The 25,554-nt window shown below is 45.8% G+C and overlaps 1 protein-coding gene across 2 annotated transcripts in view; it reads left to right on the top strand.

Annotated features, from left to right (window-relative positions):
• Window positions 1-25,554, top strand: part of ZBTB40 (zinc finger and BTB domain containing 40) — a 74,934-nt gene that overhangs the window by 33,717 nt on the left and 15,663 nt on the right. For both annotated transcript variants that reach the window (XM_065930016.1, XM_065930017.1), the window contains 11 exons: window positions 1,694-2,457; window positions 2,913-3,046; window positions 11,996-12,185; window positions 12,791-12,948; window positions 16,951-17,143; window positions 19,480-19,616; window positions 20,009-20,210; window positions 20,574-20,707; window positions 22,330-22,498; window positions 22,807-23,265; window positions 24,326-24,532. In XM_065930016.1, coding sequence (XP_065786088.1) covers window positions 1,767-2,457; window positions 2,913-3,046; window positions 11,996-12,185; window positions 12,791-12,948; window positions 16,951-17,143; window positions 19,480-19,616; window positions 20,009-20,210; window positions 20,574-20,707; window positions 22,330-22,498; window positions 22,807-23,265; window positions 24,326-24,532 — 2,674 coding nt within the window. In that variant the 5' untranslated portion in view covers window positions 1,694-1,766. The remainder of the gene's footprint in view (window positions 1-1,693; window positions 2,458-2,912; window positions 3,047-11,995; window positions 12,186-12,790; window positions 12,949-16,950; window positions 17,144-19,479; window positions 19,617-20,008; window positions 20,211-20,573; window positions 20,708-22,329; window positions 22,499-22,806; window positions 23,266-24,325; window positions 24,533-25,554) is intronic.

A 25,554-nucleotide genomic window follows, 5' to 3' on the forward strand; every position in this document is an offset into this window, starting at 1 on the left:
CAGAAACCTTACTCTGACTCTTGAATATCCCTGTCCCCCAAGCTGGCTTCTAGGTACAAATCTCTGTCATTACATTTCCTCCCATTCATGTATTCATTCCACCAACTAACCAACACTGTTCATGTTGGGCAGAATTTTAAGCACTGGGATACAGCAGACAATGAGAAAAAAAGCTCCTGTCCTAATAGAGTTTATATCCTAGTGAAGGGAGGTACATAATAAGTAAGTGGTAAAAACATGTGTCAGTAGCTATGATGAAAAATAGAATAAGAGGGATGGAATGTTCTGAGCTTGGAGAGGAGGCTGCTGTTTAAAGAACATGGTCAGGAAAGGCCTCATTGATCATGTGGCCTTTGAGCAGAGCCCTGATGGGAGCAGGAGTGAGCCACGCACACGTGAAGAAACTTGTGCACGAGTGTGCTCCGTGTGTTCCACAATCAGCAAGGAAGGCCTGGTGCTTTCTGCACATGGTGAGGGGGAACGAGGCGGAAGGTGAGTTCGAGAGCTAATGGCAGCCAGAGTCAAATTCTGACATTTGGCTTTTACTCTGAGACCAGGAACCATGCATGCTTTTGTACAAAGTGACGGTATCTGACTGTGTGCTAAAAGATGACTCTAACTCCTGGGTTGAAAATAGAGTTGGGTAGAGAGAGGTAGGGCTCAGAAGGGGCGGAGGCATGAAGACCAGATAGGACGTCGTTGTAGTAACCCAGATAAAAGGTGATGGTGGTGTGGGCTGACCAAAGTAGAGCCAGGGGAGGTGGTGATTAGTGATTGGAGTCGGGATATATTTTGAAGATAGAGCCAACAGGATTTATAAAGCCTTGGATAAGGGACATGAGAAAAAGCAGAAGTCCAGAATGATTTCCAGGTTTTATATCTGAACAACAAGAAGGGACAGAACTGCTGTGAAGTGGTGGGGGGAAGATGGCAGGGGAGTGCAGATTTAAGTTTAAGAAGCTGATCAGGCCTCCAGTTGGAGATGTTTAGTAGGTAGTTGCTAGTGTGCTTCTGGAGTTCAGAGGAAAGGTCTGCGCTAGAGATATAAATCTGAACGCTGTCAGGATTTAGATGTTTCAAAGGTGTGGAATCAGATGAGAGAGAAGATAAGATGTGAGATGACAGTCCTGGAGCAAAGAAAACTTTAGAGGCCAGAGTGGTGCAGAGGACCCTGCGAAGGAACCAGGGAGTGCAGGCGCAAGCGGGAAATGCATCTTACAGGGTGGGGACGATGACCTGTGTCCACCGCTGCAGGCAGGTCAAGGTTGTGTTGTAAACCTGCTCTTGTGTGTTTGTCTCCTTCAGTTGGCTGAGAACTCGAGAGCAGACACATTCAGCAGCGTTGTTATTGCAGCTTTGAAATCAGTGAGATATGGGCGTGCCATTTAATGGCTATTTTTCCTTAGGCTGGTTCTCTCAGTCTCTTTGAGCTTCAGTCTCATCTGTAAAAGGGGAAGGTTAGAGCATCTTGTAAGGATCAATGAGATCATCCAGATGGCATACCAAGCAGAGCGCCATCCATGTGGTTAAACCCGTGCCAGTTATCATGATTAATTCAGTGCACCCAGCCCTTCCTGTTCAGCAGCATTTGCTGAGTGAACCAGTGAATTGCATGTTCATTTTAATATTTCATTCAGGCATTTCCCTGTGTGCTTGTGAAGCGTTAACGTGGCATTTCTGGGGGTTCCTCCAGGGTTGCATGCTGACCCTCACCAAGTGTTTCTGCTGGAAGAGAGGAAGGGGAGTGCTTGGACAGAGCCGACGTGATGGAGCTCCCCAACTACAGCCGGCAGCTGCTGCAGCAGCTCTACACGCTGTGCAAGGAGCAGCAGTTCTGCGACTGCACCATCTCCATCGGGACCATCTACTTCAGGGCCCACAAGCTGGTCCTGGCCGCCGCCAGCCTCCTGTTCAAAGCCCTGCTGGACAGCACAGACACCATCTCCATCGACGCCTCCGTCGTGAGCCCCGAGGAGTTCGCCCTCTTGCTGGAGATGATGTACACCGGCAAGCTGCCTGTGGGCAAGCACAATGTCTCCAAGATCATCTCCCTAGCCGACAGCCTGCAGATGTTCGACGTGGCCGTCAGCTGCAAAAACCTTCTGACCAGCCTCGTAGGCTGCTCTGCCCAGGGTCAGGTGGCGAGGGACGTCTCCACACCATCCTCAGTGCCGTCCAGCAAGGAGTCAGAGAAGCCCGGAATGGAAATCCTTTCCTCCGAGGGTGCTGGAGAGCCTCACACTTCCCCGGAGGTCTCCACTCCTCCAGGGGGCCCCGTGAAAGTGGAGGTGAAGCACGGGGTCCCTACAGCGGGTCAAGAGATGAGAGTGGATCCTCCCGCTGCCCAGGAGGTTCAGAGGGACACAGACACCCCAGTGTCGCACTCAGCTGAAGTTTGTCCCTCCCGCCCTGTTGTACAAGCCTTTATTGAGGCAAAGGAAGCAAGCACAGAACAAGGTAATATTCACTTAATCGTCGTTTTGTAACTATCCCTCTATTACTGGACTCAGTGACCTTTATGAGTTTTTTTGTTTCATTGATAAATTTATCAAAGACCACTGTTAGATTGGAAACCAAGATCCTATGCAATAATCGTACGAGGGCATTCTTCTTTTAAGCACGTCTGTGGTTTTAAGTGTTGCAAGCCTGAAGGTGAACCACAGGGCAGAGAAGCAGTGTTGTATTGAAATAACCGTGTACCATTTTTGATTTTACCCATTATCTTAACTAGGATGAAGATGACGCAGAGGAGGAAGCTGTAAGAAATGGTGTTTTCTGCTGCTCATAATTGATATGTTAGATACCATTTATAAATGTAGTGCATTACCTAAAAGTTCTCAGCTTAAACTTATAAAAATCATTTCAAGTAATCAGCCACTGATTTTTTAAATTTTGTTTTGTTTTACATTCAGAGTATGAGGGAAAACATTACCAGCTGAATTTTCTTCTAGAAAATGAAAAAATCTTTTCAGATGCACTCTTGATTACCCAGGATGTTTTAAAAAGACTAGAAGAGTGTTCAGAAATTAAAGATGTGCAGAAGCAGGTAGGTACCATGAGTTTTATTTGTTTGCTGGTTTCATGTTCTAAGGATAGCAGATCAGGTATCAGGGTCTCAAAACCTTAAGCTTTTTTGGGGGTGGGGGGGGCGGACATTTACCCCCTAAAAGGACAATCTTGAAAAGTGCTAGGCAAGGTACTTTCAAAACAAAGACACATTTTGATCACTAGGTGAATCCCCAGTTTTGAACCAAGATACTTAACTGAGGTTACCATTTCCTCCTGATTAATCAGGGGTAAAATGAGGCAGAAGGTAGTCACAGATAACCCCAAATCATAGATCAAATAATAGAAACAAAAAACAAATAATCATAATTACTCAAAACATGGTACAAAAAGGATTTAATATAAACTTACATAGTAAATTGTATCCGGTGTTTAGGAATACAGTTGCTATTTTCAGACAATAATGGGGGACTTTTATTGAATACTTTACTTGTGCTATACTTGGTACATACGTTAGTTATCTCATTTAATCCTCACAAAAATCATTGAGGTGGGTACTATTTTATTATTTTATATCCCTGTTTTACGGATGAGAAGAACTATCTCAAAGAGGTGATATAGGTTGACCAAGGTTGCAGAGGTCATGAAGCTAAACTCTGAGCAAGAAGTCAAACCTAAGCGTTCTGATGTTAGAGCTCTTCTGTTACGCACTGTATTATTGCCCCCCACCGGGGTGAAAATGATACGCGCGTGTCACACATGTGTAAGTGTTTAGTGTTCTCTACGGAAAACTGCCAGCTGCTTGCCAGCCCTGTCACTTAGTTGATGTTTCCTGCTTTTTCGCCGTCTCAGTGAGATGCGTGCCCACCAGTGGGCTCCCTCACTGCCCAGCTCCTCACACCTGACGGTGCAGGACCCCACGGCCACTGTAGGACCCCCTCGCGCCCCCTTTCTCGTGGCCTCGCCGCTTACCCTGAGGGATGCTGGCAGAGTGAGCAGGCACCGCCCCACAGGCCTGCCCATCCGACTGGCAGGTCCCGTGGGGAGGCCTCCTCTGGTGCCGCAGGCAGTTTAGTGGCCGTTAGTTATACTGTGGGTGACTGAGCTGGTAAGGAATCCGCCTGCAGTGCAGGAGACCCCGCTTCGATCCCTGGATCCGGAGGATCCCCTGGAGGAGGAAATGGCTACCCACCCTAGTCTTCTTGCCTGGAAAATCCCATGGACAGAGGAACCTGGTAGGCTATATAGTCCATGAGGTTGCAAGAGTCGAAAACGACTTAGTGACCAAATCACCAGTTACTATTCATCCACCCAATACATGCCTTCTACTCTTTAAATAGATCCCTAATTCATAGCAAGTTACTTTTTATTTTATTGTTTAATTTTTAATTGGAGGGTAATTGCTTTGTGTTGATTTCTGCTGAACAACGCAAATCAGCCCTAAGTGTGTGTGTGTGTGTGTGTGTATCCCCTTCCTCTTGAGCCTCTTTCCCTCTGCCCCACCACAAGCTGCTTCTTTGAAAAAACAAATTCAAGGTCAAGTGTTTACCTCAACCATGGTTTACTGACAATTGGCTGTAAGTTGTTTTCTTGAGAGATAAACTGTTTACAAGACTGTGTGGACCCTGATGACTCTCTTAGGGGAGGTTTCGAGTTGTAAATCCTTGGTACTCTTTGTACTGATTATGCAGAAGGACATGATGGTTTTATATTTTTGCACTTGGATGTTCTCTTAACAGTGCAATCCATCATTTTTGTCACTAGTTTGTTATCTCTATAGCGTACAGACACACCTCTTCGTTTTCTCTCTCTGACTTCCTCTGCACTTGGGTTACCGAGGAGTGTTATCATTCCTTAGACCAGCAGTCCTCAAATTATTAGTGTCACCTGTGTACTCACTTAAACGGAGTCTTGTGCATTTTCTTTTTCCTGACACTGGTACCTAATAGTGTCTGGCACATAACAGGTGCTCAAAAAATATTTGCTGTACAAGGGTTCATTCAGCATTTCCCCCTCCTCCTTGTCCTAATCCTTTGATGGCAACAATGTTAATAGTACTTTGCAACAACACTGATTCTCTGTGAGTGATCTTTATAGGATTATGTTATTTCTTCCTCTGGTTTTAGAGGTCAGAGTAAGAGCTCTACAAAACACTTGGTGGCTACATTTAAAAATGATTCTGTTTTATTCTATAATAAATTGTTCAGCTACAGAAAGAAAAAGGGAAAAATACTATAAGAACATAAGATTAAATTAAATATAGAGTTGGAGGAGGAATTCCTTGGTGGATTTTCCACATCCAGCGCAGGGGTCCCAGGTTCAGTCCTTGGTTGGGGAGCTAGGATCCGGCAAACCGCGTGGCAGGGCCAAAAAAATGTATGTATACGTGTGGCCGAGCCAGCAAGAGAGCGTTAGGGGCCTCGCCTTGTGCACAGTTCTGTACGCTGCTTTCTCGCTCTTGCTCTCCTACTCCCACTTTCTTTTAGACAGCTTGAGGTATGATTGACATACAGCAAACTGCACATGTTTAAAGATAGCTGTTTGCTAAGTTTCAAAACCTGAAATCATCATCACAATCAAGATAGTGACCATGTCCATTCCCCCCCCGCAAAATATTTTCACATCCCTTGGCAATCCGTCCATCCTGCCCCTTTCCACTCGCCCTTCCCCAGGTAACACTGGTCTGCTTTCTCTCTCAATGAATGTGCATCTTCTTGAGTATTATATAAATGGAGTCCTACAGTCTGTGTTCCTTTGGGTCTGGCTTCTTGCATTCAGCGTAACTATTTTGAGGTTCACCCAGGTCGTTGCATATTCATTCCTTTTTATTGCTGAACAGGGTTCCATTGTATGTATATACCATTTATTTATCCAGCTCTACCATTTAATAGCTCTGGAGCAGGAAATGGCACCCCACTCCCGTATCCTTGGCTGGAAATTTCCCTGGGTAGAGGAGCCTGGTGGACCATAGTCCGTAGGGCCGCAAAGAGTCAGACAGGACTGAGTGATGAGCGTGCACACACACATCCCCTGTTTACTAGCCTTGTGACCTTCATCGGCTTAATCTCTGTAAGTCTTAAGTTCCTAATTTGTAAAATTTGGGAGTGTTATCACCTACATCATAGGGTCATTGTGAAATTAATTAAGATTTATGTAAAACTCATACTAAAATGCCAGGCACATAGAAGGAGCTCAACAGGGATGACTGCTGTTGTTTGCTGATACATTAACTCAGTGTTTTTGGGCCCAGTCAGCCTTGAAACTCCTTTTTCACTTAATACCTTATAATATCCTGGTACTCTGGCCACTTCCTTTGACATGAGATGGTTTGCTATTGATGTTGAAGCTTAATTTGCAAGTCATGCTTTCAGATGGGTGCCATTACCCTTGAAAGTCGTTTCCTGAGCTGCCGGTGTACTGTCTCACACGGAGCCATCAGTCTCTAGAGTAACAATTCAGTGTATATAAAATGATCTTGTTAAAATGTACGCCTCCAGACCACATTTCCGGAGTCTGAATCTTACATTCTGGTAGAGCTTGGGAATCTCCATCTTGAACAAGTTCCCTGTGGATGGCTTTTTTGGTACCTCTAGACTACATTTTGAGAAGCATTGCTGGAGAAGTTAACAGCCTACAACATTCTTAATGTGTGATGGCAGATGTCACAGCATCTATGCTGACAGCTCTCAGTGTTTTGAGGAGTTGCTGAATACCCATTTTCCCAAGTGTTATTCTTTGTTTTGCTCTTGGTTCAGCAAATATTTACTGAGCAACTGGTATGTTCCAGGCATTGAGCTGGTTGCTAGGGAAAAAAAAACCTAAATAAGGCTGGATCCCTATCCTTATAGAATGTCTTGACAGCAAAGCAATCCTGGCATGTAGGTAATTCTTTGGGAAGAGTGCACAGAAGTCACACAACTGCCAGAATCCCCCAAAGACTTCAGTGTCAAATCTAGATTTAGAACTGTTCACGTGGACCATCATTCTGTGTTTCAGCTGCAGTTGTAAAGGTTGTTTGAAGAGTTTGTTTGCTGTTGTTGTTCCGTTTATACATTTCTGGCTCCCAGATAGCTTTGTTTTTTTGGTGGTGGTGGTGGTTATTATTTGGTTAATCATCATCACATTAAAAAAAAAAATTAGCTTGGGCTTCCCTGGTGGCTCAGTGGTCAAGAATCTCCCTGCCAGTTCAGGGGACACAGGTTCGATCCCCGGTCCGGGAAGGTCCCACATGCTGCAGAACGTGTAGCCCCGTGCACCACAGCTACCGAGTGTGTGCTCCAGAACCCAGGAGCTGCAACTCCTGAAGCCTGTGCACCCGTGTTCCACCACAACCAGAGAAGCCGCTGTAATGAGAAGCCCACGCACCACAGCTGGAGAGTGGCCCCTGCTCGTCGCAACTACAGAAAAGCCCGTTCAGCAACAAAGAGCCAACACAGCCAACAATAAATTAATAAAATTATATAAAAAGAGATAGCACAATGTTAAAAATAATTTACACTTAGATGTGTAATTTTGAGGCCTATTAAGGGTTGTAAGTGATATTCTGATTGAGATGGGCCAGTCGGTTCCTATTTTTTTTTTCCTAAAAATCGGATATGAGATCGGCAGCTGGCCTGGATTGCATTAAGGGGGGACACATGGACTGGTGTCCTGACTGTTTTCTTTCCTGAGATGAGTGATGAAAGTGGCAAAGCCATTGCCTGAGCAGTGATTGCAGCAACATGAGAAGAGGCTGGGCGGCTTGAGTTGTGTGAAACCAAAGCCAAAACTGATTAAGGAGAAACCTCCTGGGTGTTGGGGTGGGAACGTGTCTTATGCTTGTCTTTATCTCAGTGTAGTATCTCTGACCCATTAGAAAAAGCAGGCACTGACCTAAAGGGCTCTCTGGCTGAGCTGAGCAAAAGAAAAGTGTGAAAGTGTTAGTCGCTCAGTTGTGTCTGACCCCAGGGACTGTAGCCCACCAGGCTCCTCTGTCTATGGGATTTCCCAGGCAAGAATACTGGAGTGGGTAGCCATTTCCTTCTCCAGGGGGTCTTCCAGAGCAAAGGATCGAACCTCCATCTCCTGCAATGCAGGCAGATTCTTTACCATCTGGAACCACCAGAAACTTACACTTTTTTTCAGCCTTTATGCTAAACTTTTAATTGTCTACTTTGTTTAAAACTTTCTTAGCCATGGCTCTGCTTTTTAATTCATTGTGTATATAGCAAAGTGAGTCTTTGACTAGAATAAGGAGATATCTCTTTCTACTATTGATTTCCTGCTCTCTGATCTACTTTTCACCTAAAGTTCTAGGAGGACTCTGCAAACCACAGGCCTGGTAGCATCCTTTTTTCCTTCACCTTTGTTTCAAAGGCAAATAACATTGAAGGCTCTTATGTGAATCTGATGTTTTCAACTGTGTCGTGACTTCAAGGGTTTGTTAAGTGCAGGTCTGTGTTTTGTGGACTGTGTTCACTGACAAAGTAGGGTAATAACTTTCTTGAGAAGTGAAGGGGTAGGATTCACTCTACAGATCTAGGAGAGAGAAACTTATGTTGTTTTTTCGAATTTCTTCTAATTATCAAGTCTAAGATATGCAGCTATAGCTCAAAGGGCTGGTGGTCTTATGGGAAGGGAATTTCATTTAGTTAAACATTTATTAAGCACCTATTGTATACTGGTCTCTGCACTAATCATTGAGACCAGGAGGAATGGTATAGATTGTCTGGAGGCTACCCAGTGTTCCATCTGATGTTGATTCTAATAAGTCCAGTAAAATCCAGTGAAGTGGATTTGGTCACACTCGAAGTCTGGAAGGTGAAACTGGGCGAAGGAGGCGTGCCAGGTCCGTGGAGTGAGCCGGTGTTTCATGCTGGTATTCTGCTCACCAGCCACGCAACCTTGGGCAAGTGACTTCACCTCTCTGATGCTCCTTTAAATAGTCGTGGTAATGCCTGCAGGATCTGGCGGGAGGAGTGAAGTAGATGGCACGTATTGCACCATGTCTGGGGTGGCGCTGAGCTGTCGTGGTCTGTCTCATTATTGCCCTGGTCTGGCCCTCAGCATTCAAGGAAGGCATGAGCAAACAAGAGTGTGGTGTAACCAGACAAGTCCAAAGGCAGTAGGCAAACAGTTGGGAAAATAAGTAAATGCCATTAAAAGATATGAGTGTAAGGGAAAGATTGAGTCATTTTTTCACAGACAACAGGGAAAGAAAACTGTTCCATCTTTAAATATATTGACCCATATTTCATTCATAGATAAAAGTACTTTGAGTACTTGTGTGACCATGAATTGGTATGAATTTATTGAAGTACTTTTAACTCTAAGAATCAAAGGGGTTCTAAATGTCTGGTTGAAGAATAAAAGTCTGTTTTGGTTCATTTTCCTAGAGTTCTGTTCCGTGATAGCAATCAGTGAGTTCCAGCCTGTTGCAATATGTGACACCCTTCTGTTTAGGCAGATTCCCTATTTCCAGAAAAGGGCTTACTCCACTGTGGAGCCCCAGGCAGCTTAGGGGGCTGATGGAGTTAACAGGTAACTGCGCTGGCTCCGATGCAGGTCCGCAGTAGGTTCTGGAAGAAAGAGCAGGGAGCAGGGCCGTCCAGCCAACTGACTGCTCGCTCCTGGCCCTTCTATCAGCCCAGCCCCGCTTCTCTTCCCAGATGGCCACCCTGGTGTCACTGCTGAGCAGTGAAGTTAACAAATGTTTTAATTTCACTGCTGAGCAGTTCGGCAGAGGAGGAGACGGCGTTGAGGATAATGAGCAGCACATCAGATCCCACCCTTGATGGAAGCTTCCCCTCCCCGCTGGCTCACATGATAATGCAGACAAATTGGATGCTGAGAGGGGCAGACCTGGGATATCCAGAGAGCTTCCGGCGAACGAAAAGTGGCCTAGGATTCAATGAGATAGCTGCAGGCTATTACCAGCTAAGTGCACAAGATGGGCGGAGGAGGAAATGGAAAATAAAGAGGAAGAAGCAGGTTTAAAACTAAGGGTATGAGCAATCATGGGTCTTTAGGAGATACCTATTCCAGTGATTCAACGTTGAACAGATTTCTCTTAAACTTTAGCAGCTTTAAAGAACACGCATCTATGCCCTCACGGTTTCTGGGGGTCAGAAGTCCAGGCACAGCTCAGCTGAGTCCCTGGCTCGGGGTCCCTCACAGCGCTGCACTCAGGGTGTCGGTCAGCTGGGGACGTCTCTTCCTAAGCTCCCTCTCTTGCCTGTTGGCCAGAGACCGAGTTCCTTGCCACGAGGGCCCCTCTGGTGGCACCTCCCATCATGGCAGCTTGCACCCCCAGAGCAAAGATGCCGGGAGAGTCCACACGGGGACGAGACAGCAGCCACAGTGACCCAGCCTCACACGTGCTGGCCCAACACCTGTCCCATGTTCTTTTCCCTAGAAGCGAGTCACGAGGCTCAGCCCAAGGGCGTGAAAACCTGGAGGCGGGCATGCTAGGAGCCATTTCAAGAGGCTGCCTGCCGCAGGTCCCTACTGCTGTCAAAGAAGAGGCGTTCGAAAGAGACTGTAGGCCAACTGCTGAAAGCCAGAAGTCTGAATAAATGAGAGCAAAGAGAATTAGGCGTTCAACTAGTATCTTTATCTTATTTATTTTATTTTTAAAATAGAGACAATGATTTATCTTTTGTTCATGAAAGTTACTTATTCCAGTAAAATCTTAGTGTGGATTATGTGTTTTTATCTCTGTTTACTTTTGGAGATGACCAAAAAGCATAGGAACCTTTTTTTTTTTTAAGTTCGCTTTATGCAGTCCTTTCTGATCAGAAAACAAGCTCGAGCAAACTCAAGAAACACAGAGTCTGACTCATTTATAATCTGTTTATTTGAGAGGCAAGGAGAAGATCAAGTCTCTCTAAACAATAATTTTAAACATGTAATTACTGTCAGAATATGTAATAACTGTCTGGGTGAACTTTGCCAGTGTACATATTTATGAGATCCTTTTGTGTTGTATATATTGCTGTGTGTGTGTGTGTGTGTGTGTCTAGAAAACCTTAAATTTTTGTTCTCTAAAGACTCTCCTTAGAAAACTATTTTCTTTTGTAGTATCAATACTAAAAAAACATCAGCAGTAGGTTGTAGTTTTGCCAAGTAGGAATATAAAGATTATACATAATGCTATCCACATGAAATTAAGTTTTGATTACCAGATTTGTCATTACTGCTGAGATAGAAATATGAATTCTGCCTTCCAGTTGGCCTTCTTCCCATCTGCATGAGAGATGCTCAGTCAAATGTAACATTGTTTATTTTACCCCTGGAGTCACGTTAGTGCTCTAGGTTTCAGAGTCCTGGAGGTGAGCTGGGTGTGAGGCATGTGGTGCTGAGACCCCTGGAGGATCAGGTACATCCAGCAGACGCTGTGACTCTGGGCTGAACAGAGTTCAGGATGAGCACGCTGCTTTCAGGGCTGTCTGCATGAAGCGACATGTGTGAGAGCTTTTCAAAAGGAGAGTGTGTAAGGGAGAAAAGACAGAGTTGAGGCCAGTCCCAGGTACTGCTTTTGGTTATGGATGTGAAAAAAGAGCTGTCGAGGAGGGCAGAGGAAGAGTGGCCAGAAAGGCACTGGGCTTCAGACTTTCCTGGTGGCTCAGACGGTAAAGCGTCTGCCTGCAATGCGGGAGACCCGGGTCGATCCCTGGGTCGGGAAGATCCTCTGGAGAAGGAAATGGCAACCCACTCCAGTATTCTTGCCTGGAAAATCCCGTGGACAGAGGAACCTGGTAGGCTATATAGTCCATGGGGTTGCAAAGAGTCGGACACAGCTGAGCGACTTCACTTCACTTCAGAAAGGCAAGTTCTTACCAAAACACTTCCATGTCAAGAAGTCAGAGAATTGTGTTGCAGAAACGATAGTAACATCAAATGTCATAGAAAGGTCATGACGGCGGGGATCATACTGTTGAGGGCCTGCTTGCCCAGTCCAAGGAGCATAGGATTTCTGACTCATCTCTTTCTGGGCACTTGTGTTCTGCAGACCATAATGGGATGCCTTGAGGGTGAAGGACAATCAGCATTTCAGAGAATCCTGGATAAAGTGAGAAGTGAGAGCCTGGATGTTCAGACCGTTGTGTCTCTGTTGCGGCTGTGCCAGGATTCCAGTCCTGCAGTCAAGACAACACTGTCAAACGGAAAGCCAGAGGCTGTAGAAGCAGAGCCGCCAAAAGGTAGGAGAAACACCACCCACCCGAGTGACTGCATTTTGCTCTGGGAAGATGCTACAAAGCTTACTTGAGTGATCCCATTTTTTCAGTGGCTTAGTTATTGTTAAGTGGTTTGCGCATAAATTTCTACCTGTAGTTCCAGAGGCTGCGTGTTAACATACACAAACTGAATTTGAGTCTTCATTTCTGCCCCCTAGTTAACTAAATCTGACACCTTGAAGTTGCAGAATATCATCCGTGTTCTCCTGCCCTTCAAAAGCCACACATCCAAATCCGTGTTTGGCGTGCCCAGGGTGAACTGGTGTGCTGACAGCACGTCAAGGCTGAGGTTTCTCTCGTTTGGGTTAGGTACAAAGCGGTGGCCTTGCCAACCAGACGTTAACCTCTGGCTGGCTCTATCGCTTTGTGTTTCGACAGATAAATGAAACATTTTCCCTTTCATAGAAGAGTTTAAACAGAATAATAAAGTATTTTCCTCTCCAAAAAGAGATTCTGCGTTCGGGTGCTCAGAATAGGCTGAGAATCACTTTACTATTCTGTTAGATCTCTCTTGACAAACCACACTGTCATTTTCTTCAAATTGACTAGCTTCTCTTGTTCGTCTCCAGCTCTCTCTCCCCCAGGGAGCACAGAGGAGGGAAAGACCTTGTCTGTTCTGTTACTGGAACACAAAGAGGACCTGATCCGGTGTGTAACACAGCTGAGACCCATTTTGGAGTTCCTGGAGACAGCGGAGGAGGAATTCCTGCCTGGCTCTGAGAAAAGGGTAACTGTCCAGTGTCTCTTGCTCCCTCCTGAACTCGTGTGACACTTATTTCTGAGCCTCTCTTGTGGCACAGAGCACCATTTCCCCTTATTGCTTCACACACTGTGCGTATGCACCTTGAAGCTCGGGTCCTTACCTTCACACCTCCTGTGTCCCCTGCGTCTTTAGCTGCATGGACGGATGGCTGTCCCTGCTCTGACTCCGTGAGATTTTGATATACAACATTTGCACCCGAAAGAGTTAGGTATGTGTGTGTTCAGGCACATTTCTAATTATTATGACACTTTTTACAGAAATGATAACACTCTTCATCTTTAGAGAAATTGGGAAAGCAAGCAGAAAGGAACAAACTTAAACGTCCCACCTTCTTAGCACTCAGAGATCGTCACTGCTAACATTTTGGAGCCTGTGCGCCCACTTTTCTTGTTTAAATCACCCTGGGGTGGGAGTACTGTATAGTTTTCTGAGTTTATTTTTTAATTGAATATATTGTGAATGTGACTTCCCTGGTGGCTCAGATGGTAAAGCATCTGCCTACAATGCAGGAGACTCAGGTTCAGTCCCTGGGTTGGGAAGATCCTCTGGAGAAGGAAATGGCAACCCACTCCAGTACCCTTGCCTGGAGAATCCCATGGACGGAGGAGCGCTGTAGGCTACAGTCCATGGGGTCACAAAGAGTCGGACACGACTGAGCGACTGCACTTTCTTGCACTTTGTGAATGTATTTCCATACCTACAGTATGGATCACGGTAGCTGTATTCTGTTCTAATGGCTATACCATGATTCTTTAAGGCTTTCCTGTTGGGCATTTGTTTCTTATTTTTTGCTGTTCCAGTATTTTGCTATCATAAATGATGCTGCAGGGAACATTTTGCACACAGATCTTTGCATACATCTCAGGTTATTTTCTCAAAGGAATTTCTAAGAAGTGAGATTTTGGAAAAGAGTGTGTCGAGTTTTTCAAGTGTTTGATATATATTGCCAAATTGCCCTTCAGGAAGGTTGTACCAATTTACTCTCCCACCAGCCAGCTGCTAAAATCCTCATAAAACTGCTAGCATGACTTCTCAAGTCAACTAGATAACTGTATTTGTTGGTGTTATCGATTTCAACTTTGTGCTAAAAATATTTTGATATTGGGAAGGAAGAAAGAGGGAGACAGAACTTTCGTGGCATCAGACTGTGGGAAGTGGCTTCACTGTTCAGGAGAAAAAATGTTTATGAGCCATGGGTGTGATGGCTGAGTGTTGGACTGACAGTTAAGGAATGGATCCTCGATTTTCTTATTCTCAATGATATTGCATTGCCATTTTTTTCATATAAAATGGGAAAACTCTTCATCTCAAAATTGTATTTTGAAATTATATTTTTAAAAATTTAACTCCTTTGAACTTTTTGAGAAAGATGGTACACACACAGGATAAGATTAAACCCCTGTTTTCTCCTTAGACTTCAGATTAAGTGTAATTTTAGGCACTCAGTTTAAGTAAGTTGCTTCTAGCTCTAGAAGTATCCCATTCCTTGTTAAGTGATTTCATTCAATTACTCATTCAAACTTTTTCCTTATTAGCTAGATTGGATGTGTCCTCTGAACTGTTTCATTATCTTGGTAAAATAGCACTTATAGGTAGAGCCCAAACTCAGCCTCGTTCTCGCCCGGCAGACCACACTGTCATTTTCTTCTGTCACTTTCAGTTTGCTTGACAGAAAGGGCTGAAGCAGAAGAACTTAAATTAGTTATAAATCACAAAAGCACTTCTTAGGATTGGGGTTCCACCAGAGCTTCATTAAACTACTCTTTCTCACGAAAATTGAAGCAACATAATAAAGCAGGAGTGTAGCTGTGAATGTCGATCACACAGGCACAGTGTTTTCATACCATCTGGAGCAGGCTGTCTCGGACCTTTGGAACTTTCTCTCTTCAGGAATGATGCTAATCATAAGTACCATGGCCCTTCTGTAAACATACCTTGGGTTCTGTAAGAAGTGGTAAATAGGCATTTCTTTACTTCAGGATTGGAAACAGATACATAAATAGTAATTACTATAGCTGCCACTTGTTTATTGTTTTCTGTGTACCAAGCAGTGTGCTGAGGACCTTTTAAGCCTTCCTAAATTCTACCCTTGCAGTAACTTTATGAAGTCGTGGATATTACCCTAATTTAAAGATGAAGAAACAGAAGCTGTAGAAGGTTAAGCAGCGCACCCAAAGGCACAGTTGCTTGGGGCCGGCCCTGGAACCCAGACTTCTAAATAAAGCACATCTGGGACTTCCCTGGTTCTCCGGTGGTTAACATTTCACCTTCCAGTGCAAGGGGTGCTGGTTCGATACCTGGTTGGGGAGCTAAGATCCTACATGCTCTGTTGCCAAGAAACCAAAACATAAAACAGAAACAAGATGGTAGCAAATTCAGTAAAGACTTTAAAAATGGTCCACATTAAAAAAAAAAATTTTTTAATAAGTGAACAGAGCACATCTCTTAACCCCTGTGCATCTTGATTCCTATTAATATTGGTAACCACTGTCATTTATTAGCAATCACTTGTCCTAGGAGTTAGGCTTGGCTCTACAAATGGGAACTTCATTTTAGAGAATCCTCATAACAACTGTGCAAAAGAGTTGGTATTGTTATTTTGTTTTGCAGATGAGGAAAATAAGTTTTAAAGACTTAAATAACTTGCCCAAGGTCACAGAGGGCACACATTTTAGAACTTGGTTTCAAACTAGGCCTGTCTGGCTTAATAGTTCCTTCTCACTATTAACAGTATCCGCCTGCCTCATTTTGGATCAGGTTATCGTTTAGGATCTAAGAAGTAGCATGGAAATCAGAATAGCTTTTAGATACAAGCCCTTATTTTAAATTATGACTCATTTTGTAGATAGAAATCTGATCTGTTTGAGACCTTAAAGAGAATGACTATGTTCTGTACAGACAAGAAATATGACAACTTGATTTATTAATATATACACGTGCCTTTCATAGATATAATACTCCTTTTACATATATAAAACCAATTTGGTTTTATACCTGAATTTATTATTTTTAAAATGGGAGTAATTTGATAGTGGCATCCTCTGACATGCAACAGTGACTGATCTGCCTAACCCCTTTTTCCTGAGAGCTGGCATTTTCCCAAAGGAGACCTCAGGATTCAGTTACTGTGAACCTATAGACTACATGTACTAAAATAATCCCCAAAGTTATGCACAAGAACCAAGTTATATAGAGTGAGTTGCAGTCCATGAAGAATTAGTTCTACTGTAATAGGAAAATAACTATAAAGTCACTGTCAGGGATTTGACTTTCCAACCTTTTGCAGAAGCCCTGTGCCCTCTTGACTCAGAGAGCCCCCTAGCACTCCAGGGAAGAACCAGTGGGTAGAACTGTGGGGTGATGGCTGCAACTGGTGTCTGTGGCCGCTGGGGAAGAGAGGGGTAATGAGGAACCCACAAGAAAAACAATCCAAAAGTGCACTTTAAGTCTGTTATTTTGGGGACCACAGACAAATGAAGTATCTGGGTATTCAAATTGCTGTATCAATAAAGGAAGGAAGATAATAGAATTGCTCTGAACTTGCAACCTCTGGCCAGTTTATTGAATAAAACGGGAAAACACTGTAACCGTATTTATTAATTGCTACTCGATTTCTCAATCCTTAGTGTCTGAACAGACTCAATCTAAAGCTTTGATGTAGACTGCTCACTCTGTCACATAGGCCTAGCATAAGAATATTTTCGCAAAATGCAATGAGGTAAAGAATACGCACAGAACTGCAGTTGAAAGAGAAAGATTTTCATAGAGCTGTTTATTTGGAGACTGCTTTGGATTTTATTTAAGCAGAATAAGGAAGAGACTGTGACAGCTAGCTCTAGAGATGAGCAGGAGAGGACTTGGAGACGGGGCAGCTTGTACTGCGGTCTTGCTGGGCTTTCCAGTGGTGTGTCAGATACACTTAGAATTGCCAGTAACTGGTGTCGGGTTGATTGCTTGCCACCGCAGGTGATTCTGAATTGCTGTGAGGGCAGAACACCCAAGGAGACAATAGAAAATTTGCTGCACAGAATGTCTGAAGAGAAGACCCTCAGTGCTGAGAGTTTGGTAAAACTGCTGCAGGCTGTGAAGATGACGTTCCCAGACTTGGGCCTTCTGCTGGAGAATTTGCAGAAATTAGCCGCTTTGCCGAGCACCACAGGTATAAGTTAATTATTGATTCTCCGGACTGGGATCACTGCTACAGAAAATGATAGCTTAAAACTCCCCATTTGGCTCCTCACTGGGGAGATAAGATGGCGTTTGGAAAGGCCATTGTGAAAGAGAAACGCGCTGCCTCCCAGTCAGTGCTTCTCAGCGTTTCTGGAGTTAGGATTGGAAATCCGAGAATTTCTTCTCCATTAAACTCCCCTGTGATGTTCCCCTGGTTCAGGGTTTACGAAAGTATGGCTTTCCGGGGCTGAATGCCTGTGGAGCAGATGGGCTCACAGACGTGAGCAGCGGGAACTCACTTCCCGCCTAGAGTGCTGTCTGCTTCCAGCAGTGCCCAGAGTGGACCACCCCTTGTGTCCAGCCAGTTTGGGTTAATGGATCCACATCCCATCCCTTAGAAAAACAACCCAGCTCTAGCCAATCCCACTCCCACCCCACCCCACCCCCATCCCAGAGCATTGGAGACTGAGGTGGGTTTCAGAAAAAGGGAGTTTGGGAAGTAAGAGAACTTTTTTACTAGCTGATAGAAATAGCATATCCTTATACAAACTTGAACCATTCAAAAAATAAAGAAGGAAAGAACCTCAAATCCCAGTTGATTATGTCAGTATTAACACATTCTGTCACATTATTTTTACAGTGTTGAGATACTCTACTACATTTTATCATTTCCCCCACTTTACAGTGCAACATAAATATTCTCCACATTTCAGAACACTCTCTAGAGTTCTGGGTTGTTTTTTTTAAGGCTGTATAGTTTCCATCATCAGGATACATGGGCTGTTTCACTTGTGCCTGTATCCAGGGGCACGTGTAACCTAACGGTGGAGTCTTATCAAGAGTCCTGGGGTTTGCATCCTGCCTTCTTTGGTAGCCTTGTGACCCTGAGTAAGTGACTTAACCCTTCTGAACCTTATTCTCTCCTCCGTGAAATAGGGGTAAGAATGGTACCTACTCGTTCATTTTCATGGCTACTATGAGATAAATAGGTAAACATTGAGCCCAGAGCTCAGCACATAATTTTGTCATTGTCTAGTGGTCAAGTCATGTCAGACTCTTTGCAATCCCATGGACTGCAGCTTGCCAGGCTTCCCTGTCCCTCACCATGTCCCGGAGTTTGCCCAAGTTCATGTCCATTAAATCGGTGATGCCAGCCAACCATCTCATCCTCTGTCGCCCTCTTCTTCTGCGTTCAATGTTTTGCAGCATCAGGGTCTTTTCCAATGAGTTAGCTATTTGCTCTCTGGTAGCCAAAGTATTGGAGCTTCAGCTTCAGCATCAGCCCATCCAAAGAGTATTCAGGGTTGATTTCCTTTAAGATGGACTGGTGGGATCTCCTTGCTTTCTAAGGGACTCTCAAGAGTCTTCTCCGGCACCACAGTTTGAAAGCATCGATTCATCAGCGCGCCACCTTCTTTAGGGTCCAGCTCACATCCATATATGGCTACTGGGAAGACCACAGGCTTGACTGTACACGTAACAGGCACTCAGTGAATGTTGGTTGTTATCTTCCTCATCATCATCTCAGGTTTCTTAGTGGCGAATATCTTTTTTTAATTTATTTATTTTTAATTGGAGGATAATTACTTTTCAGTGTTGTGCTGGTTTTTGCCATATGTCAGCATGAATCAGCCACGGGTGTACATGGTGGCAGGAATCTCTGTACACAGATGTTTTCTTTTCTTTTTTTTTTTTTTTTTGCCTTCAGATCATTTCTTAAGGCTAGATTCCCAGAAATGGAGTTACTGGGCCAGAGAGGAGAATAAATTTTTAAATATCTGTAGAGCTAAAGGGAATGCCTGATAGTTTTTATTTTTCTTTGCTTTCAAATAAATACAACTTCTTGAAAGAGAATCGCTAACAGATTGGCACCAAGGGCATCTGAACAGAAGAAGGATGGGTCAGCTTCGCTACCGCACTCGCCAACTCATGCCTGCCTGTACTTGGGATCACCACATGGATGCTCTACCTGGGGCCTGATGCATAATATCCCTTGAATCTGTACATCTGAATCTCTTACAAGTGCAGCCTTCTGATTACCCCCCTACTGAGCAGTCACTAGCTTCTACCACTGGGCACTAACTTTCAAAGTGCTGGTGGGTGTTGTGGGCCTGCAGCCCTGAGTGGTTAAGTGTAGCCCAGAGGAGACGTGATCACGTGTGTGTGAGGCCCCACGCCAGGAGCTCCAGCTGTGCGCCAGAGGAGACCAGGCTCCCATACCGATCTGCTCCTCTGCCTGCATCTGTAGCTCCCCTCACGTCACCTGGAAGAAGCCCTTAAGGAGGCTTTGTCGCGTCAAACGTTGTCTTGCTAATATCCTTACAGCTCAAGCAAACCCTGATGACTATGGGATTGAACTATTGAGACGGTATCATGAGAACCTCTCTGAGATTTTCACAGACAACCAGATGTTACTAAGAATGATCCCACATGTGAAGAGTGTAGTCCCTGGAGAAAAAGAGGTAAGAGAGAGGGAGGAAGGGTGGGCAAAATGAGAGAGAAGAGAAAAGATTAACATATATCTGTATGTTTAATATATATTCTATATAAGCACACACAGCCATGTTCAGATATGATAGGCTAGGAAGTCAGCAGAGAAGGAGAAATAGAAGGTGATTCCGTTTCGAAGGCAGAGTGACAAGTAGGGTAGTTGTAATGTCTGCAATGATGTAAAGAAGGGCTTTCTAAAGGAGGAGTGGGAAACCTTCTCATGTATCAACATCTCTCAGGTTGAAAGAGGTGAAGGATGTTGAAAGACTCCCCAGAAATATGTTCACTATGACACAATGCCCAGACTCGCAGTTCTGTGTCGGCTAGAAAGCCCCTTACGTTGTGTCTGTGCTGCATCCCGAAGGTCATGGAGAAGCTCGTGAGACGTGATGCTGGTTCCGGCAGTTTCAGTGCTCTGATGTCAGCAGTTCTAGAAAAGCACACACTCTCTGCAACGGCCATCTGGCAACTTCTCCTGGTGGCTCAGGAGACGAAGACCTGCCCATTGAATCTGCTCATGGAGGAAGTACGAAGGGAGCCTGCCGCTAACGCTTTCTTCCGGGCAGGTAGGGTGCCAGGGACTCTGTGCTCGCTTTGCCCCCTCCAGAGACTATTGTCCGTCTTGCCAGAAAATAGAGCTCTCTTTCAGTCTTCCGCATTCCAACCAGTAGAAGTAAGGACCGGCAGTTTTGTTCAAGGATGTGGGAGTTTGTAAACCTCTTAAAGTAAAATATGGGCAGTTATTCTGCGCTTCTATTAATAATATCAGTCTTCCAGCTTCAGTGCTGTCTGCCCTCCCCCTGCCCCGGCCCCGCCGAGGTGGGAGCTGGATGAAGTAGATTCTCGTGCCGAAGAATTGAGCTGAGAAAAGGTGAGGAAAAATGCAGCTCAGTGCTCTACTCATGAGTTTTCAACCCCTCTTTGTTCAGTGATGACCCCAGAAAGTGCTGCCTTCGAGACCATCCTGAGGCGTCACAGCTTGATCCTAGAGGCCATCCAGCAAGCAGCTCAGCTCAAGTGCCTGGCCTCAGAGGAAGAGCAGCTGGCAGCGACCGTGAGAGAGGTGCGCTGGGGATGAAAACGCAGCGTCTGGGGAGCTCTGCAGCGTCGGTGCCCAGGACCGCGTTCTCTCCTAAGGGAGGAGCCAGCTCCTGTTCAGCGACTGCTGTGGGCGGGCCTGGGACCAGGAGACATTTGTCGCGCTTTCGCTCTTTTCATCCTCCCAACTCTGCGTGGCAGGTGCTGTCGCCCACATTTTACAGATAAGGGACCTGGGGCTCCGAGGGGTCAGTGACAGATCTAGGATGTGCCAGCCGGTCAGAGAAGCAGCCAGGATTGGAATGCGGGCTCAAGTGACTCAGAGGCAGACTGAGTCCGTTTGTCTGAACCTAGGAAAATTCAGAGGGAACCATGATACTCTCCTGTCACATGTTCTAAGAAGCAACTTTTTTCAGAGGAAGAAAAGTAAAATTGGTCTTATTACACGCTCTGTTCTGGCTTCTAGAAAGAGCCAAAATAAACATAGAAAGAACAAAGCTTTTGCCCATATGGGGTAGCAAATAGTGCCAACTCATTTTCTGTAAGGCTTCTCACAGTGTGGCCGGCGTCCCAGAAAAACCAGGTGGGGATGGCGGGGGGAATTCACGGATGTTCATCCCAGGATCCTGTGCATCTTGAGTGCAAAAGAATCATAAAGGAACATGAAATTTAGCTACAGATTCACCTATGGTGCTTTTTGATCCAGATGGGCATGGCTGTGGTGTGTAGAAGGGCCTTTTCTAACTCTCCACACAGGTGACAGCCCCACCTTGGTCTGACTGTCAGATGGGCAGAAGACGGCACACGTTTCTGTGGGGCTTCAGAGGAGAGATTCATCTGCTAGACTCTCTCCAGCATGCCTCGTACTTCAGAGATGGGGCTTCTGCCGTTGATCAGTTTTAGCCTCACTAATTGGTCTCAAGCCTGCCTCCAGGGACATCAGGTTTATTTAGATAGACTTGAAAAGAGCAGAAATAAAATATCCCCCAAAATGAAAATTCCATTTGGCCATCTGTGGATGGTTTAGTTGTATTTCTCAGCATACTGACTCTTTCTGCTGATAGCTCTAACATTCTGAGAGGGTGGCTTTGAAATAATATTCTTGGCCTCTTTAAAGCCCCTATTTGAACCTTCTTTAAAAAGCTGAGTTTCTTTATGAAAGAAAATGATGTTTAAAAGGGTACATCTAAGTATCTAAAAATGTGAAGCCTGCACTGATCATGCAGAATTGCTTCCCGACACTGAGACCATTATATACAATGAAAAATTATCTCAGTCTTCAAGACAGAAATGCCAACAGCCACATCCTATAGCTCTCCCAAGCATTTGATACTGAGATCTAGAAAAGTTCTTTAGGAGACTCCTGGTTTCTGAGTAGATACTTCTCATAGAAATACCTCATCGATTCCTTACTTGCACCTTTGTATATGCACAGTGGTCTTCACATGTGTCTCCTTGTTTAAATTTTGTGAATTTCCCTGCGCTTGGAGAAAAGGGGGCTCTCTGCTATATGTATAGGAAGAAATGTGTTACTTATTATAGATGGGGCAATGCCTCCCTGAAATTAGCTTTGTTTCCTAAGTTGTAAACCATAGAGAAAATCTGCTGATGTTAACCACAACCCTTGGTCTCGTGGTATTCATTTAGATTCTGAGCAGCTCCTCTGAGACAGCCAGCCCCGAAGCTTCCCTGGGAGCACTGCTGAGCAGAGCCGCGGAAAAATCCATCTCAGCCACTGAAATATGTCAGCTCCTGTGCAGCGTCCACAGATCCTCGCCAGGCCTGCAGCCCGTCATGCAGGAGTTAGCGTGCACTGGTAAGAAACGGGGCGGGTGGGTCCTGTTAGGCCCCCAGCTTGTCTCCTTGCTGGAGAGAAGAGGCTGCAGTTCATGGAAGAGTTCATTCTTCACGACCTTACTTATTGCGTATGCTCTTGAATGCTTAGAGGAGTCATAGACCATAGATATGGTTTGTGTTTGTCAGAGAAAAGAGATGACAGTGATATTTCATTAGAGTTTGATGAGGGTCCCAAGTAGTTTCCAGTTTCCCCCAAAGAAGGAAAGTTAGAAAGCAAAGTAGAAGCCAGGACAATTTCCAGAGCCGTGCGATCTCTCTCCTGCACAGGTTTCCTTACTCAGGAAAAGGGAGAGAAGGAAAGGTGGACAATGAGTGGTAAATTTCACTCTGAAGGCAAGGACAAAGCAGGTGAAAAGCCAGCCGGAGAAGACCGCCAGCCTGGAAACCAGGACGGTCAAGGAGAGACAGCTGCCTTGCCCGAGCAGCAGGAGAAAGACCCGTCTGCCTCCCCAGACTCTGCCAAGAAGAGCTTCGTCTGTAAGGCCTGCGACAAGAGCTTCCACTTCTACTGCCGCCTCAAGGTGCACATGAAGCGCTGCCGGGTGGCCAAGAGCAAGCAGGTGCAGTGCAAGGAGTGTAACGAGGCCAAGGACTCCAAGAAGGAGCTGGAGAAGCATCAGCTGGAGGCCCACGGCACGGCTGCAGAGCCCAGCGTCCCCAAGAAGAAGAAGAAGAGGCTCCCGGTGACCTGTGACCTCTGTGGACGAGAATTTGCTCATGCCTCAGGTACGCTCAGAAAGGCGTGGTCATGGAGGATGATGATTCAGACACAGTGAGTCCCCTCCGTGTGGACGACTGCTGTTCTGACAGTGTGTGCTTTAAGTCCAGCAGTCAACCTAGGTACCCTGCTCGGCTGTGTAGTACTGTATTACAATGGGTTTATAACACTTTTCACACCAATGCTACATAAAAAACAAACGCAAAAAAGAAAACATTTTAAATCTTATAGTATAGTACCTTGAAAAGTACAGTAGTCCAGGTCAGCAGCTGGCATACAGGGGCACATTCGCATCTTTGAAAGTTCGCAACTCGAAGGTTCGTATGTAAGGCACTTACTGTGTTGTAGTTTGGATTCCAGGCCTTGCCTCCAGGATACAGGAAGGACTGTGTAAGGCCTTAGAAAATACAGCGGAGGCAGGGGACCGTTTTGAGAAGAGCGAGAGCTTGGGAATCAGCATCTTGAGCTTTCATTTACACCCTCTGTCAAATAGGTACCCTGATTAACACCCACTTTTTTGGATTGTTATGAAGGTTTAGGGCTTCACTGGTAGCTCAGCTGGTAAAGAATCCGCCCAGAACGTGGGAGACCTGGGTTCGATCCCTGGGTTGGGAAGATCCCCTGAAGAAGGGAACAGCTACCCACTCCAGTATTCTGGCCTGGAGAATCCCATGGACAGTATAGTCCATGGGGTCTCAAAGAGTCGGACACGACTGAGCAACTTTTCGCTTTCATGAAGATCTAAGACAGTATGGCTGACACACCTAGTACCGTGTCTTCAGTAGAGTTAGTGCTCAGTAAACTGTCTGTTATTATTCACGACGATAACCAGCTCTTTCTCACATGATACTCTGGTTTCCATGTACCACTGGTTTCTGGAGAGTAAATAAGAGTCCCAGAAACAGCAGCAGTAGGTGGTTTTCCCTTGCCTGAGACCTAGTGAAACAGAGAAGTGAATTCACACCACGCTCTCTCTCGAGGCCTGGCCTGGCAGTGCTCAGGCGTGTCCTCCTGCTGGTTTCATAGCTCTAACACTCATATTTCTGGTCCCTGGCACGGCTCCCCTAGGCATGCAGTACCACAAACTGACGGAGCATTTTGACGAGAAGCCGTTCTCCTGTGAAGAGTGTGGGGCAAAGTTTGCGGCCAACTCTACCCTGAAGAACCACCTCCGCCTCCACACGGGGGACCGGCCGTTCATGTGCAAGCGCTGCCTGATGACCTTCACCCAGGCCTCCGCCCTGGCCTACCACACCAAGAAGAAGCACTCAGAGGGTAGGCGTGGGGGTGTCTGCGTTCTTCCTGCAGATGATGGTGTGACTGCCTGAAACCCACTGGAAACTAGGCCTGACAAAAAGGCTCAGGTAGATCAACAGCAGAGACAGACGCAGACTCTCCAGGCCCACAGACGCGGGGAGTGCCTCTGTGCACAGACGTGTGAGAAGCTTAGGGTGAGAGTCTAAAGAGCGGCCAGCTGACAGTGCGGTGACTTCACGGTCACAGATTCACATAAAGCCAGGAATCCCGTGGGCTTCGGGGTGGAGGTCAAGCGTAAGAAAACCGTGGGTGAGCATGCACTGTGGGTCAGGCAGTGGTGGGTGCTGAATGTGTCACCTGGAATCCCTGTGAGCATGGCGCTGATGGTCTCGAGTGTCTCTAGTGTAGCGACAGAGACCTCAGTGGTGTGAGGTGGAATAAAACCATTACAGGGACACACGGAAGGTGGACATAGGGTTTCTAGTCCAGTGGGAGGGGAGGAGGAGGTGTGTGGTCAGGGAAGGCTTCCCAGAGGAGGCTGTGCATCTTTTGGAGCAGTTATGTGTGAGCGCAAATGCCACCATCATCTCACCTGGATCACTGCTGTTGCCTCCTAACTGGTCTTCCCCCTCACCCCCTTTCTCTGGGCAGTGTGGTCAACGCGCAGGCTCAAGCGAGCCTCTGAAAGCTAAACCATAGCAGGTCACTTCTCTGCTCAAAGCCCTGCAAAGATTTTTCACCTCAGTTAGCGTGAACTCTGAAGGTAGCCTGCTAGTCTCCTCGTGATCAAGTCCCCTGATGCCCCACTGACCTTATCCCTCACTGCTCTCCCCTCACTCGCCCTGTTCCACCTGTTGCAGCCTTCTTGCAAGGCCTCTGACCTGCGAGGCACCTCCTGCTGACCTGTGCTGTGGCTGTTCCTCTGCTTGGAAGACTTTCCCTTCAGACGCCTCCAGGCTTCACTTCCTCCCCACCTGCAAGTCCTCACGCATGCCTCGCCTTTCCCGTGAGGCCTCTCCTGCCCACCCTGTGTGAAATCT

This window comes from Muntiacus reevesi, chromosome 3 (genome assembly GCF_963930625.1).
Source record: "Muntiacus reevesi chromosome 3, mMunRee1.1, whole genome shotgun sequence".
NCBI classification, from domain to species: domain Eukaryota; kingdom Metazoa; phylum Chordata; class Mammalia; order Artiodactyla; family Cervidae; genus Muntiacus; species Muntiacus reevesi.